Source organism: Microcaecilia unicolor, chromosome 2 (assembly GCF_901765095.1).
Source record: "Microcaecilia unicolor chromosome 2, aMicUni1.1, whole genome shotgun sequence".
NCBI classification, from domain to species: domain Eukaryota; kingdom Metazoa; phylum Chordata; class Amphibia; order Gymnophiona; family Siphonopidae; genus Microcaecilia; species Microcaecilia unicolor.
Window position 1 is genome coordinate 158,438,836 of NC_044032.1, and position 15,944 is coordinate 158,454,779.

Here is a 15,944-nt window from a genome sequence, read left to right on the forward strand (position 1 = left end):
GTTCTATAGTACAGACTCCTTGCTGGCTTGGTAACCTTCCTCTGGACTTTCTAATCTCTGTATAAAATTATTGTTTTAAGACCTCCAGAGTTGGACATAGTTTTCCTATTAACATCTCAGCATCAATTTATAGAATTCATTTTTAAGGTGATAACTCCTTTGTACCATGACACTGTAATTGATCTCTCTACTAACTTTTCATATTGCTGTAAGAAGGTGTTTTATTTCTAAACAGGTCATTTGAGAGACCTTAAATATTGCTTAATTCTTGATACCATATTTCAGAAGGATATAGAGAGCATAGAACTGGTGTAGGAAAGGGCTAGCAGAATAGTACAGTAAAATTCTGTTGAGAAAAAAATAAAATCTGCAAAAGATAATGTAGGTACTGGCAGGCTGACATACAAGTATGGCTTGGTGCCTATGAAAATTTGATGCCAGAGGCAGTTAAGTGTATTGCTTATTCTTAAATTGTAGGATGGTGATTGTTGCACTTTTGAAATGGTTTTAAATTGAGGTCACTATTTTTGCTGATTAGACTAATGATTCTGTCTTGTTGAGTATGCACACTAAAGATATCTTGTGTGAATCCAGTTCTCCGAGGACAAGCAGGCTTCTTATTGTCACACATGGGTTGACGTCTGCGTCGGCCCGGGAATCGGCATTTTGCCATAGCAAAGAACAAAAAACTTTGCTAGATTCTTCTGGCGCGTACCTCAATCTTTTTACCGCGACGAGGTGCGGCAGGTTCCTCCTGTGCTCCTTGTCTGCCCGGGAAAGAGTTTTTCTCGAGAGCGATTTTTCACATGTTTTTTTCTTGTTTTCTTTATTTTCTTTAAAAAAAAAAAAAAGAGCTTAGGACCTTTTTTCTAAAATCCTCAGTCTTTTTTGTCCAATTTTTAAGTTTCCTTTCTTTTTTGATGCGACTGGCTTTAGGCCTCGTGGTCGGTTTTCTCCTTATTTTTGTGCCCCTTTTTATTGGCACAATCGAGTCTTTTGATTTCGCTGGAGCTGTTTTTCCTTCCATGTCATCGAGGACACCCAGCGGCTTCAAACGTTGTACTTGGTGCAACCGGACCATCTCTGGTACCGATACCCATTTCTGGTGTATCCAGTGCCTTGGACCTGATCACAGCCCAGTTGCTTGTGCTCTGTGTCTTCGTATGAAGAAGTGGACTCAAGTAGCTCGAGAAGCCCAATACGAGAAACTTTTTGGGGCTCGGTCCGGTCCTTCGTCGGCATCGACATCGGTACCGAGGTCAGCAACGCCAACATCGAGGGAAGCATCAACATCAGGAGCAGAGGTAATGGCTGCTGAGACCAAGTTGCACTGGGAGTAGTGAGCTGTCGAGTGGGTCTCCACCTATCTCAAGGCCTCCTGCTATGCAGGCCCCCCCAGACGTGAGGATTCCACGTCGTCCTCGTTGGCACAGAGGAGCCTCGGTGACGGGCATCGAGCGAAGGGGAAGAAGCACCGTCACCGTTCTCTTTTGACACATGGTGCAGGGAGCTCCGGGGTGTTGAAGGGCTCAGCACCTGAGAAGCGTTGGCACCGAGAGGATCGCTTCCCCTCCATACTGGAGGTGCCGATGCGTCGGCCTCTTAGCAGCCCGGTACCTGCACCTGAGCTTGAGCAGATTCTGCCCTCCGGCTGCTCCACCGACCCCGCAGCCTTCTCAGATGGCGGCTCTCGACGAGCGCATCTGGGCCCTGCTTCCAGAACTTCTGGAAGGACTGCTGCGTCATTCTGCTTTGGTGTCGGGGGTGCTTGCGCCTTCCGTGCTGTCTGCTGCAGCAGCGTCTGGCCCTTCACCTGTGGTGAGGTCCCCGTCCTCTGTGCCGCTTGCCACCCAGGTTGACTCTGCTTCGGTGGAGGAAGCTTCGCCGCAGTCCATGCGGGTGTCAGCCTCTCGACATCGCCATTGAGGACGTCTATCAACGTCGAGGCAGGCTCAGTCTTGGAGTTGCCTTAGGGAGGTACTTTCCGATACTGAAGAGGAGCGTTCGAGGGAGTCAGAGGAAGATCCCAGATACTTTTCCTCTAATGAGTCATGTGGGATTCCCTCTGAACCTTCCCCTCCACCTGGAAGGAGACTGTCGCCTCCTGAGAGTCTCTCTTTTACATCTTTTGTCCGGGAAATGACTACCGCTATTCCATTCCCTATGGAGGCGGAGGATTAGCCCAGGGCTGAGATGCTGAAGGTCCTGGATTATCTTTCTCCACCTAAAGGGGCTGTGATGGCTCCTTTGCATAAGGTACTCAAGGAAGTCCTTATGCAAAACTGGTCGTTCCCTCTGTCTGATCCTGTGATCCCGAAGAAAGTTGATTCCCAGTATCGGATCCACGCTGAACCTGGGTTGATGAGGTCTCAGTTACCCCACAATTTCATGGTGGTGGACTCCGCCCTCAAGAGAGCCAAGAGTACTAGAGACTATGCCTTGGTGCTCAGGCAGAGAATCTAGGACCTTGGATTCTTTTGGGAGGAAGACGTATCAGGCCGCTATACTCACTGCCCGAATCCAGTCTTACCAGCTCTTCATGAGCTTTCACTTGCGGAACTTGGTGAGGCAGCTGTCTAGCTTGGTTGATGCCCTCCCTCCAGAGCAGGCTGAGCCTTTTCGCCAGGTGGTCAGGCAGCAGAAGGCGAGTTGTAAATTCCTGGCCAGGGGCGCTTATGACTCTTTTGATGTGGCATCCAGAATCGCTGCTCAAGGTATAGTGATGAGCAGACTCTCATGGCTGCGTGTCGCTGACCTGGATCATTCGGTCTAGCAGCAGATGGTGGATGTACCTTGCCGGGGGATGATCTTTTTGGAGAAAAGGTAGAGGTTCATCAGATCAAGAAGCATAATGATGCTATGGATTCTCTCTCGTGCCGGGCGCCTTCTGCTACAAACTCTTCATCTAGGAGGTTTTTTGGTGGGAAGCGGAGTGCTCCCTATGCCTATGCTAGGTGTTGGTACACTCTGGCTTCTCGACAGTCTAGTCAGGCGCAGCCCCAGCATGCTCTTTTCTTGTCAACAGTCTGCACCTAAGGCCCCTGCTGCTCCCCAGCAAAAGCAAGGGACGAACTTTTGACTAGCTCCAGTTAAGCATAGCCGCAGTAAAAGTGTCTGTACGGACGGCTTGCCGGTTGGAGGGAGGTTGATGTTTTTTCACCAAAGGTGGCCTCTCTTAACCTCCGACCGGTGGGTTCTTCAAATAGTCCAGTTCGGATACACCCTTAATCTGGAATCTAAACCTCCTAATTGCCCACCAGGAGCTCATTCTTAGAGCTCCCAGCACAGGCAGCTACTTGCAGAGGAACTCTCCGCCTTTCTAAAGGTCCATGTGGCCGAACCCATTCCGCCAGGGGAAGAAGGGCAGGGATTCTATTCCTGGTACTTCCATGTGCAAAAGAAAATGGGGGGGGGGGGGGGGGGAGATGCGTCCCATCCTAGACCTAAGGGCCCCGAACAAATTCCTAGTCCGAGAAAAGTTTAGGATGGTTTCCCTAGGCACCCTTCTTCCCATGATTCAGGAAAATGACTGGTTGTGCTCTCTAGACTTAAAGGATGCTTACACACATCTCGATACTCCCAGCTCAAAGGAAGTATCTTCGATTTCGGCTGGGAACACACACTTCAGTACCGTGTACTGCCCTTTGGCCTGGCGTCTGCGCCCAGAGTGTTTACAAAATATCTAGCAGTAATCGGAGCGTTGCTACGCAAACTGGGAGTGCATGTATTTCCTTATCTCGAAGATTGGCTGGTAAAGAGTACCTCAGAGGACGGTGCTCAGGAGTCCATGCGAATGACTATTCAGGTGCTAGAGCTGCTGGGGTTCGTAATAAATTACTCCAAGTCCCATCTCCCTCCTGTTCAGAAATTGGAGTTCATTGGAGCACTACTGGACACGAAGACAGCTCGGGCTTATCTCCCTGAGACAAGGGCAGACAGCCTTCTGTCCCTGGTGTCCACAGTTCGAGTGTCTCAGCAGGTCACATCTTGGCGGATGTTGAGACTCTTGGGACACATGACCTCCACAGTTCATGTAACACCGATGGCACGTCTACATACGAGATCAGCTCAATGGACCCTAGTTTCCCAGTGGTGTCAAGCTGCAAGGAATCTGGAGGATGTAATCCAACTGTCCTCCGAATTTCAAAATTCTCTTCAGTGGTGGGCAATCCTGTCCAATTTGACCATGGGATGAGCATTCCAAATTCCTCAGCCACAAAAAGTGCTGACGACAGATGCATCCCTCCTAGGGTAGGGAGCTCATATAGATGGGCTTCACACTCAAGGAGCCTGGTCCTTCTGGGAAACAGGTCTTCAGATCAACCTCCTGGAATTACGAGCGATCTGGAACACTCTGAAGACTTTCAGAGATTGGCTGTCCAACCAAATTATCTTGATTCAAACAGACAATCAGGTTATGATGTACTACACCAAGAAGCAGGGGGCACCGGATCTTACCCTCTGTGTCAGGAAGCTGTCCAGATGTGGCTTTGGGCACGCCGTCAGGGCATGTATCTCCAAGCCACTTATCTGGCAGGTTTAAACAGTATGGCTGACAGGCTGAGCAGGGTAATGCAACCTCACGAGTGGTCACTGAATATGGGCGCAGCCCGCAAGATTTTCCAAGTGTGGGGCACCCCCTCGGTGGATCTTTTTGCCACTCAAATGAATCACAAAGTTCCTCAATTCTGTTCCAGGCTTCAGGCTCATGACAGACTAGCGTCAGACACCTTTCTCCTTCATTGGGGAACAGGCCTTCTGTATACATATCCTCCCATATCTTTAGTAGGGAAGACTTTGCTGAAACTCAAGCAAGACCGCAGAACTATGATCCTGATTACACCTTTCTGGCCGCGTCAGATTTGGTTCCCTTTTCTTCTGGAGTTGTCCTCTGGGGAACCGTGGAGATTGAAGTGTTTTCCAACCCTTATCACTTGGAACGAGGGGTTGTTTCTACATCCCAACCTGCAGGTCCCTGGCTCTCATGGCCTGGATGTTGAGACATTAGAATTCGCCTCCTTGGGCCTTTCAGAGGGTGTCTCCCAAGTCTTGCTTGCTTCCAGAAAAGATTCCACAAAGAGGTGTTATTCTTTCAAATTGAGGAGGTTTTCCATCTGGTGTGACAGCAAGGCCCTAGATCCTCTCTCTTGTCCTACACAGACCCTGCATGAATATCTTCTACACTTGACAGAGTCTGGTCTCAAGACCAACTCCATAAGGGTTCACCTCAGTGCAATTAGTGCTTAATGGCGTGTAGAGTGTAAGCCTATCTCTGGACAGCCTTTAGTTGTTCGCTTCATGAGAGGTTTGCTTTTATCAAAGCCCCCTGTCAAAACTCCACCAGTGTCATGGGATCTCGACGTCGTTCTCACCCAGCTGATGAAAGCTCCTTTTAAGCCATTGAATTCCTGCCATCGGAAGTTCTTGACCTGGAAGGTCATACTCTTGGTGGTTGTTACTTCAGCTCGTAGGGTCAGTGAGCTTCAAGCCTTAGTAGTGGATGCACCTTACTAAGTTTCATTACAACAGAGTAGTCCTCCGTACGCATCCCAAGTTCCTACCAAAGATGGTGTCTGAGTTCCATCTGAACCAGTCAGTTGTCTTGCCAGCATTCTTTCATCGACCTCATGTCCACCCTGGCGAAAGCAGCTTTCACACCTTGGACTGCAAGAGAGCATTGGCCTTTTTCGTGGAGCGGACGAAGCCCTTCAGACATTCCGCCCAGTTTGTTGCTTTCGATCCCAACAGGAGGGGAGTCACCATCGGAAAACGCACAATCTCCAATTGGCTAGCAGATTGCATTTCCTTCACTTATGCCCAAGCTAGGCTGACTCTGGAGGGCCATGTCACGGCTCATAATGTTAGAGCCATGGCTGCATCAGTGGCTCACTTAGCTTCCATTGAAGCGATTTGCAAAGCTGCAACGTGGTCTTCAGTTCACACATTTATTTCTCACTACTGCCTTCAGCAGGATACCCGATGCGACAATCAGTTTGGGCAATCAGTGCTGCAGAATGTGTTTGGGTTTTAGAATCCAACTTTACCCCCCTAGGCCCGTTTTTATTGTGTTCCAGGCAGCACTCTCAGTTAACTGTATATAGTTTCAGGTTAACCTATGTTTAGTCCTCGCCGTTGCGAGGCCCAGTTGACCAATGTTTATTGTTTTGAGTGAGCCTGGATGCTAGGGATACCCCACATGTGAGAATAAGCAGCCTGCTTGTCCTCGGAGAAAACAAAGATTCTTACTTGTAGCAGGTATACTCCGAGGACAGCAGGCTAATTATTCTCACAATTCCCCCCCCCCCCCCACCTCCCCTTTGGAGTTATTTGCTATGCTTTTTGATTTAACTGAGGTAGTCGCTTGCGTGACGGGCGGAAAGTCAGTCCGCGCATGCGTGGTGCGCGCTGCACATGCACCAGAAGACTCTAGCAAAGTTTTCTTGTTCTTTATTATGGCAAAATGCCGATTCCCAGGCTGACGCGGACGTCGACCCACGTGTGAGAATAATCAGCCTGCTGTCTTTGGGGAATACCTGCTACAGGTAAGTATCTTTGCAGTATGAAGGTCCATTCTTTATAAATGAAAAATTGGGGAAAGGGAAAGGAATTTGACACAAGAGTAGAAACTTTATCGTAAAAGAATAAGCTGCAAAAGGTCAAGTTGGTGGATCGGGAGTTGGGGTATAAAAGTTACAATGTTTTTCAAGTTGTACTGCTTTGAACAAACATGATATACTGTTTGGTGAACTGTTCAGTTTGTAGTGTAATTGCTGTTGACTAATAAAAATGATTAAAACATAAATGAAAAATTGAAGTGAGATTAAGTTGGTGAGAGATACTTTCCTACAGAAAAAACTAATTGGGGGGGAACCTTTTTTGAAGTTTGATACTTTTGGGTCTTCACTTTGGGATTTTGTTACTTCTAAGGTGAGGAATTTTATACCTAGATCCTGGCTTAGCAACCTGAGTAGTCTTTTACCCCTTTCTTGAACACATTTATCCCCTTGTTCCTGATCCAGAAGCTTGACTTCCACTCATCTTTCTCCCCTTTCCACTCATCCCTGTTTGGAGTCTCAAATCTGTCAAATTCTTTGGGGGGGGGGGGTCTCAAATCTTTAAACCCCGCTAAGCTAACCGCCTTTACCACATTCTCTGGCAATGAATTCCAGAGTTTAATTACATGTTGAGTGAAGAAATATTTTCTCTGATTCATATTAAATTTACTACTTTGTAGGCTCATCGCATGCCCCCTAGTCCTAATATTTTTAGAAAGAGTATACAAGCGATTCATGCCACTGCACTCATTATTTTATAGATCTCTATCATATCTCCCCTCAGCCATCTCTTCTCCATGCTGAAGAGTCCTAGACACTTCAGCCTTTCCTCATAGGGAAACTGTCTCATCCCCTTTATGATTTTTGTCGACCTTCTCTGTACCTTTTCTAATTCCACTATATTTTTTTGAGATGTGGCGACCAGAATTGAACACAATATTTGAGGTGCGGTCGCACCATGGACCGATACAAAGGCATTATAACGTTCTCACTTTTGTTTTCCATTCCTTTCCTATTTGCTTTCTTAGCCGCTGCAGCACACTGAGCAGAGGATTTCAACATATCATCAACGGCAACGCCGAGATCCTGTTCTTGGTCGATGACTCAACATGGAACCTTGCATGACGTAGCTATAGTTCGGTTTCCTCTTTCCCACATGCATCACTTTACACTTGCTCACATTAAACGCCATCTGCTATTTAGACGTCCAGTCTCCCAGTCTCGTAAGGCCCTCTTGTAATTTTTCAGATCCCCCCGCGATTTAAGAACTTTCAATAACTTTGTGTTATCAATTTTAATTACCTCGCTAGTTACTCCCATCTCTAGATCATTTATAAATATGTGAAAAAGCAGCGGTCCCAGCACAGACCCCTGTGGAACCCCGCTATCTACCCTTCTCCATTGAGAATACTGACCATTTAACCCTACTCTCTGTTTTCTATCCTTTAACCAGTTTTTAATCCACAATAGAACACTACTTCTTATCCAATGACTCTCCAATTTCTTGTGGAGTCTTTCATGAGATACTTTGGGGCTTATTTTCAAAGCACTTAGCCTTCCAAAGTTCCATAGAAACTTTTTTGAAAAGTTTGAATATTTGAAAATATGCCTCTTTGTCAAACGCCTTTTGAAAATCCAGATACACAATATCAACCAGCTCGCCTTTATCCACATGTTTGTTCACCCCTTCAAAGAAATGTAATAGAATGGTGAGGCAAGATTTCCCTTCACTAAATCCATGTTCTCTTAATTGTATGGAAAGATGTGGGGAATGCCTTCATTATGTAATGCAGAAGTTTTTCAGTTTGTTTATTAATTTGGGAGTTAACATATGGTAATTACAAAATCTTCCACACTTCAGTAAATAGACACCCATTTTCCAGTTGTAAGCTAAAGGATTTACGCAAGCATCTTTATAGAATAGCGCGTAGCAAGATGCACACCTAAATCCAAATGTTTGCCAGTTAATGCCAATAATTGTTTGTAAGGGATCAATTATTAGTACTAATTGGCTCATATAAAAGTAATAGGTAGGTCCACCATTTTAAAGAAATGCATGAACTGTTCATTCTTATTGATGTGTGAGCATTTGTGAAAACTTGACTATATAATATAGAAATGCATAATATACTTTCAGGAGAGAAGTTTATCGAATTCTGAAAGATGAAGGAATTTTACTTCCACGTTATGCAATTCTAAATCGTGATCCAAATAAACCTGAAGGTAAATTAACTCTGACTTTCACTTTGTATTCTTCTGTTGTTCTTCACTGCTGAATTAGGCATGTTTGGTTAGATCTGATCACTGTGTCTGGTACTATGAGCAAAGAAACTGGGACCATCTTTTATTTAGTAAAAATATGTTAACCAGTTAACATAGAAATTAGCATATGTAAATAGTGCACACCTGTTATGTTAACATAGCACCTTGATACTTATGTTGGGGGGGGGGAGTTGTCAATATGGGCTACTGTTGTAGTAAAATAATCCATCTTAAGCTGTTTTAGCGGAGGTCTCATTTTATGTATTTGAGACCTCAGTAGTCCTTTGTTTACTGCTGAGTAGAGCAGTCACAGTTATTTTTGGTTTTCCTCAGCACGGCCCACTTTTCATCTTGTGCTATCCTGAGACGTGTTTGCAGGTTTTTCCTGTAGGTGTGCCTTCTGTTTAATTCCTTTTTCATTTCCCTTTTTTTAGTTGTACCCTAGTATATTTTGGTCTCTTTCTTTTGTTTTGGCGTGGCTCTGCCGGCCCTCTTAGGCCTGAGATCCTGGTCCGGACTTTATTTTAGGGCTATTTTTGTCTATTACGTGAAATTGATCCTGAGAAATTACTAGCTGTTTGTATATTTCCCACTGAATTTTTTACTTTATGCCTTTCTGAAGAAGTGGCATTATGGGACACTATCTTAGCCCAAATGTTAGATTCACATATATCCGTATCAATATTGAAAAATAATAGGAAGAAAAACCAAGCCTGGTACCATGTGAGTCTGTCTCTGCTGAAAAGACAAGCCAGAAAAACGGGAAGGATATGGAGAGCAAAGAGATCCAATTCATCTAAATGGAGATATTTAGATTGCACTAATCATTATTTAAGAGAAGTTAAACAAGTGCCACGGACTGTCACGGAGTCCGGAGTAGTGAGCCCTTGGGCCACTGCCAGTGACCGGCAGCAGCAGGTGAACCACCCAAACAGTAAGCGAGGCTGAACACAGACAGGCTGGTACAAGCAGGACCGGAACTAGCAGGATGGGAACTGAAGCTGTAGATGAGCAGGGCTGGAATAAGCAGGACTGGAAAAACCAGACTGGAGCTGAAACTGTAGATAGGCACAGCTGGAATAAGCAGGACTGGAACAACCAGACTGAAGCTGTAGATGAGCAGGGCTGGAATAAGCAGGACTTGATCAACCAGACTGTAGCTGAAGCTGTAGATAGGCGGGGCTGGAATGGAAGCTAAAAGCAGACAGGGTTGGAATAAACAGTGGAGGAACTGAAGCTGAAGACAAACAGGGCAGGCATAAGCAGGATTAGAACGGAAGCTGAAGGCTTGCAGAGCTGGAACAAGCAGGGTTGGAGTAGAAGTTGAAGACTGGCAAGACGAGAACTAACAGGGCTGGAACTGCAACAAACACACACAGACGAAAACTCATCTGAAGACCTATGTTGCAAAGGCAAGCCTGAAAGTTCCCAGGTGCTTAATAAAGGCAATTACAGATAAGGTCACAAGTAAGAGTGAGGCTTGGCAGCAAAAATACCAGAGCACGGCTTGGCTGCAAGAACACCATAGCAAGGCTTGGCAGCAGGAACACCAGGGCGAGGCTTGGTTGCAAGAGCACCAAAGTGAGGCTTGGCTGCAGGAACCCCAAAGCAAGTCTGGAATGCTGGAACATCAGAATGGGACTGGAATGAACTCTGGAACATGTTTGGGAAACAGGAAGAATACAGTCCACAGCAGCCATAGGGCCTGGTCACCAGGAGGCGAGGTGAGTGTAGGCATGGGATACAGTCACAACCGTGACAAGATAAAAATAAATTTTATTGAGTCCATTTCTCCTCCACTAATTGTCTGTCTAAAGCATTTTACTCTGATTAGAACATTTTAGGCCAGGCAGGCCCAGTCTGTTTTGGTTACATCCAATCAATTGGCTGACTTTTTCTTTGAAATGGTCAGGAATCTACAGGCTACATTTCCTGTATCTATAGCTAATGTAATAAATGTTCTAGGCTAAATTGACCTTAATAATTCACCATGTTTATTTAGTCATTGGTCAAAATTTAATCTTTTTAAAAGAACAAGACTTGATCCAGCTGATTTTCCAAGTACATGTCACCTCTTCCATCCTCTATCTAATCCCTTCAAAATACCTTTATTTATTTATTTATTAGGATTTATTTACCACATTTTTGGAGCAATTAACTCAAGGCAGTGTACAGTAAGAATAGATCAAACATGAGCAATAGGCAATTACAGCAGTAAAAATATTCAAAAACAATACAAAGTGTGGCATGGTGTACTATTTACAATGTCAACACAATATGTAATAGAGCATTTTAATTGATAGTGAAGGGTATAAGCAAAGATGTAACATATAGGTAAGGAAGTAGGAAGAGTTAGAAAGTAAGGTGATTGATTTAAAGAAAGTTGCACATGAGGTCAGAGAGATGGTTAAATATTATCTCAGCTAGGAACAGTGTAGAAATCTTTAAAGCCAAAGACCCGACATGGGCGGTCACAAATTCCACAGCTCAATTATGCATTGAGTGAAAAAAAAATTAATACCTCCAATCAGTTTAATAATGCTACCTATTCTGTTAGCTTTATTGAGCATCTTTTGTTTTTAGTACTATTTTAGTGCCATAACTTATGTGGAACTTGTTTCCAAATATACTTAGCATAATTCATTCAAGCCTCCAATCAGGATTTACCCCAGCATGTTTGAAAAGGCTGTAATACTTCCAATTGATAGAGGAAGCTGTATTAGTACAATTAATCCTAATCATTTCCTAATCAAATTTTCTATTAAGGACTACATAAACAGATGGGCCCAATCAAAGTTTGGAAGGAAATCTGAGACATGAGAAATCTTGACTGCTGAAAACGTCCTGAAGGCCTTGTTCTATCCCCATGTGGGTGAAAAGATGATGACCTTGTCAGAACAGGTTGATATCTAGAATGCATGTTTAACAATGGCATTAGAAAATAACGACCCCTCTAAAGAAGGTCCTATACTCCACAAACAAATGCTCTCCATGGTTCTTCCCAGAGCTGCGGATCCTTAAGCGTCATGGACATCAACTTGAAAGAAGATGGAGAAAATCTCATCTAGATGAAGACAGGCTCAACTTTAAGAAACACATGGCAATGTACCGCCAGACCGTAACAACAGTCAAAAAATAATATTTTTCTCAACTTATAGAACAAGCTGCAAATTCAACCATGCAGCTATCAAACATATAAATGGCAAGAGGCGTACTCACTCGCAAATGCGCAGTAGAGACCCTCTCTGTCCCGCCCCCGCGTCAATACGTGATGACGGGGGCGTGACAGAGAGGGAACCTGCGCACCTGCGAGTGAGGGAACCGCTGTTGCCATCGCTCCCCCCCCCCAGGGTTGCCGCTAGCGCTCCCCACCCACCCACCCAAATTCACCGCCGCCACCACCCACCCTCCACCCGGCCCGGGTACTTGGCTTCACTATTCAAACTGCCGGAACACAGCACACAGCTCATCTGAGCTGCCGTTGGCCTTCCTTACCTGCCTGTGTCCCGCCCTCGCCAACGTTACGTCACATGAGGGCGGAACACACGCAGAGAAGCAGGAAGGCCGATGGCAGCTCAGATGTGACGTAACGTCGGCGAGGGCGGGACACACGCAGAGAAGCAGGAAGGCCGATGGCAGCTCAGATGAGCTGTGTGCTGCGTTCCGGTGGTTTGAATAGTGAAGCCAGGTACCCGGCCCGGGTGGAGGGGTGGCGGAGGGGACTCCGGGGGGGGGGGGGGGGCCTTTCAACCACCCCCCCTTCCTTTACTAGCCCGTTTTTACGGGCTCAATGACTAGTTTAAAATAGTAAACAGCCTGCTGCAAACCTTACAACAGAACCAGCCTTCCCAGTCACAACTAACCAGCAACGATTTTGCAACTTACTTTCCAGCTTATTTTTGAAAGAGAAAGATGCCCATATTTCGACCCAAATCGGGAGATAATTGGTATAATCGAAAGCCGATTTTGGGCGCCTCCATCTGCACTCTGTCGCGGGAATGAACAAAGTTGACGGGGGCGTGGCGGAGGTGTGGTGAAGGCGGGACTGGGGCATGTTTATTGGCCAAGGAGAGATGAGCGCGCTCGGCCGATAATGGAAAAAAAAAAAAAGGGCGCCAGAAGCGAGAATTTGGGTCACTTTTTTTGGATCCTTTTTTCTCACGAACAAGTCCCCAAAAAGTGCCCCAGCTGCCCAGATGACCACTGGAGGGAATTGGGGATGACCTCCCCTGACTCCCCCAGTGGTCACTAACCCCCCTCCCACCAAAAAAAAGACCTTTTAAAAACTTTTTTTGCCAGCCTGTATGCCAGCCTCAAATGTCATACCCAGCTCCATGACAGCAGTATGCAGGTCCCTGGAGCAGTTGTTAGTGAGTGCAGTGGACTTCAGGCAGGTGGACCCAGGCCTATCCCACCCCCCTACCTGTTACACTTGTGCTGCTAAATGGGAGCGCTCCAAACCGCCCCCAAAACCCACTGTACCCACATGTAGGTGCCCCCCTTCAGCCATAAATGCTATGGTAAGAGTTGTGGGCAGTGGATTTTGGGGGGGATTTGGGGGGCTCAGCACCCAAGGGAAGGGAGCTATGCACCTGGGAGCCATTTTAAATTTTTTTTTTAGTTTTCAACATTTTTATTGATGACAATCAGAGTTAGACATATTCCACATCTGGCCTTAATAACATGGCCACAACATAACATACTTAACAAAAGGCTAGTGCTTAAGTCTGTCATCAATTTTTCTGTTTCCCTTTTCATCCCCCCCCCCCCCCACACCCTCCCCCCTCCCCCCGCCCCTCCCTCTCGTGCCCCAGGGCTTGGACTCTGATAGTCCTAGGGCACCCCCCCCTCCCCCCCTAGTGAAGCCATATATATATCGTTTGGGCGCTCTCTGGGATTCCTTATAGTATCCTCTTACCCTTTATTCAGAAGCAAGCTTCGCCCCTTAGAACTCAATGTCTGTAAATAGGGGCCCCAAATCTGTGTAAACCGTGCTAAGCTCTTCGGGGACCCCTTAGCCCCCCTGGCTTCCCAAGTAGCCAACAAATGTACTTGATTTCTCCAATGCCAGTAGGCTGGCACCTCCGGTACCGTCCAGTATTGTAAGATGCTTTTCTGGGCCACCAAGCACATTTTACGGCTCAGGATCCGAGCTGTCTTGGAACACCTACCAAATGCCCCTTGCGTGTTCAGCACAAAGTGTTCCCAGGATCCTATCACAGGGGTCCCCAATATTTGAGTTAAGAATTTAGTAATCTCCCCCCAGAAAGCCTTCACTCCGGGGCATGCCCAGAAGGCATGATATAATGTGTGTGGGTAATGGCCGCACTTAACACATGTGGCCCCTTGCAGAAAATCTACATGAGCCAGTTGTTGACCCGACATATAGGCCCGTAGAACAACTCTATACCCACTTTCCCGGAGTCTCTCGTCCTGGGTGATGGCTGGGATTCCCTGCAATGTAAGCCCCACATTCCATCCCGTTAATGTTGTCCCCGATTCCTGTTCCCATTTTTGCTTGATTTCTGTAAAGTTTTTAGGGGGCTTGCGCCTAATCAAAGCTCTATAGAGCGCTGACACTGACAGTCCCGTGGCTTCCATTTCCCCGAAAAAATCTTGTAGTTTGCTTCCCAATCGTTGCCGTAGCAGGTCTGGATCTAATGCTGAAATGTAATGCTTAACTTGGACATACGCAAACCTAGCCCCCCAAGCCACCCCGATCCGAGACTGTAGTTCCTCGTACCCTATTAAATTCCCCTCTTCACTTAATAGGTGTTCAATCTTGGTTATTCCCATCCGCTCCCACTCCAAGAACGTTGGGTTATCTAGGCCTGGTAGGAAAGCTGGATTCCCCCTGAGAGTCAGCTGATCTGAAGTCGAGGGACTCCCCCCCACTGCCTGTGTTAGTCCCTTCCATGCCTCTCGAATGGACTGTAGCATCACACTTTTCCTCAGGCAAAGTGGGAGTTGCTTACGTGTAAGATGTAATAACGAAAAAAGTTCATATGGAGCAAAGAATTCCCTTTCCATTTTTATGGGGGTGTAAATGCAAGTTTGTGTGAACCAGTCCCCTAAGTGTCGGGCCAGGCAAGCCTGATTATATAAAGACAAATCCGGTATCCCCATACCACCCCGTCTCCATCCTCCTATCATGTATTTATATCGCAGTTTAGGTTTCTTCCCCGCCCAGCAGAATTTACTGAAAGACTTATGTATATTTTTCAAGTCTTTGCTTGTCAGTCGGATTGGTAATGTCTGTAACAGATACAGCCATTGTGGGAAGAGGACCATCTGTATCAGATTCATTAAATTTTTTTTTTTTAAATTTTACTTTTTACAAGTGCTCCCTAGGGTGCCCGGTTGGTGTCCTGGCATGTCAGGGGGACCAGTGCACTGCGAATCCTGGCCCCTCCCATGACCAAATGCCTTGGATTTGTTTGTTTTTGAACTGGGCGCCTTCGGTTTCCATTATCGCTGAAAACCGATACCACCCAGCTCAAATCCACCCAAATCCGATGCATTTGCCCTGCACAAACCGTATTATCGAAACAAAAGATGGACGCCCATCTTTTTCGAAAATACGGTCTGTCCCGCCCCTTCGCATATCCGCCCTCCTAGGTGCTCATGGAGATGGGCATTCGCGTTCGATTATGCCCCTCTTTGCCAACAAAATGAAAGGTCTCAATCAGGACCTACAGACATGCTACACTCTGTTACACTCCTCCAGGTGTACACCCTGCTTGCGCAGGGTATGGGCATTCGAGGATGTGGCGGCCATCTTGGAGTTGTGCGTCTTAGGTTGTGGCAGCCATCTTGGAGTTGGGTGGCTTCAGGAAGGAAGCCCATATTTGGGCGTAGGACATCTCCTCTGAAGGAGCCAGTCATCGTGGAACAGCTGCACATGTTTGAGCCTAATTCTTGCACTATTTAAAGCCCTGCCACCAGTCCTTTCACGCTTCGGCTTCTATTGCTGTAGAGGTTGTGGTCCTCGTCTGTGTTCTACTGCTGGTTAGCTTTTGATCCTGTGTTCCTGTGTTTTGACCCATGGATTGTTTTCTGTCTACTCTGCTGTTTTGCTGCCTGCCCAGACTTTGGACTGACTCCTTACTACTCTGCTGTATTGCTGCC

The 15,944-nt window shown here is 46.3% G+C and overlaps 1 protein-coding gene across 8 annotated transcripts in view; it reads left to right on the forward strand.

Moving 5' to 3' along the window:
* PPIP5K2 (diphosphoinositol pentakisphosphate kinase 2) overlaps positions 1-15,944 on the forward strand; it is a 397,208-nt gene that overhangs the window by 54,329 nt on the left and 326,935 nt on the right. For all 8 annotated transcript variants that reach the window (XM_030193432.1, XM_030193434.1, XM_030193437.1 and 5 more), the window contains one exon: positions 8,692-8,777. In XM_030193432.1, the coding sequence (XP_030049292.1) occupies positions 8,692-8,777 (86 nt within the window). The remainder of the gene's footprint in view (positions 1-8,691; positions 8,778-15,944) is intronic.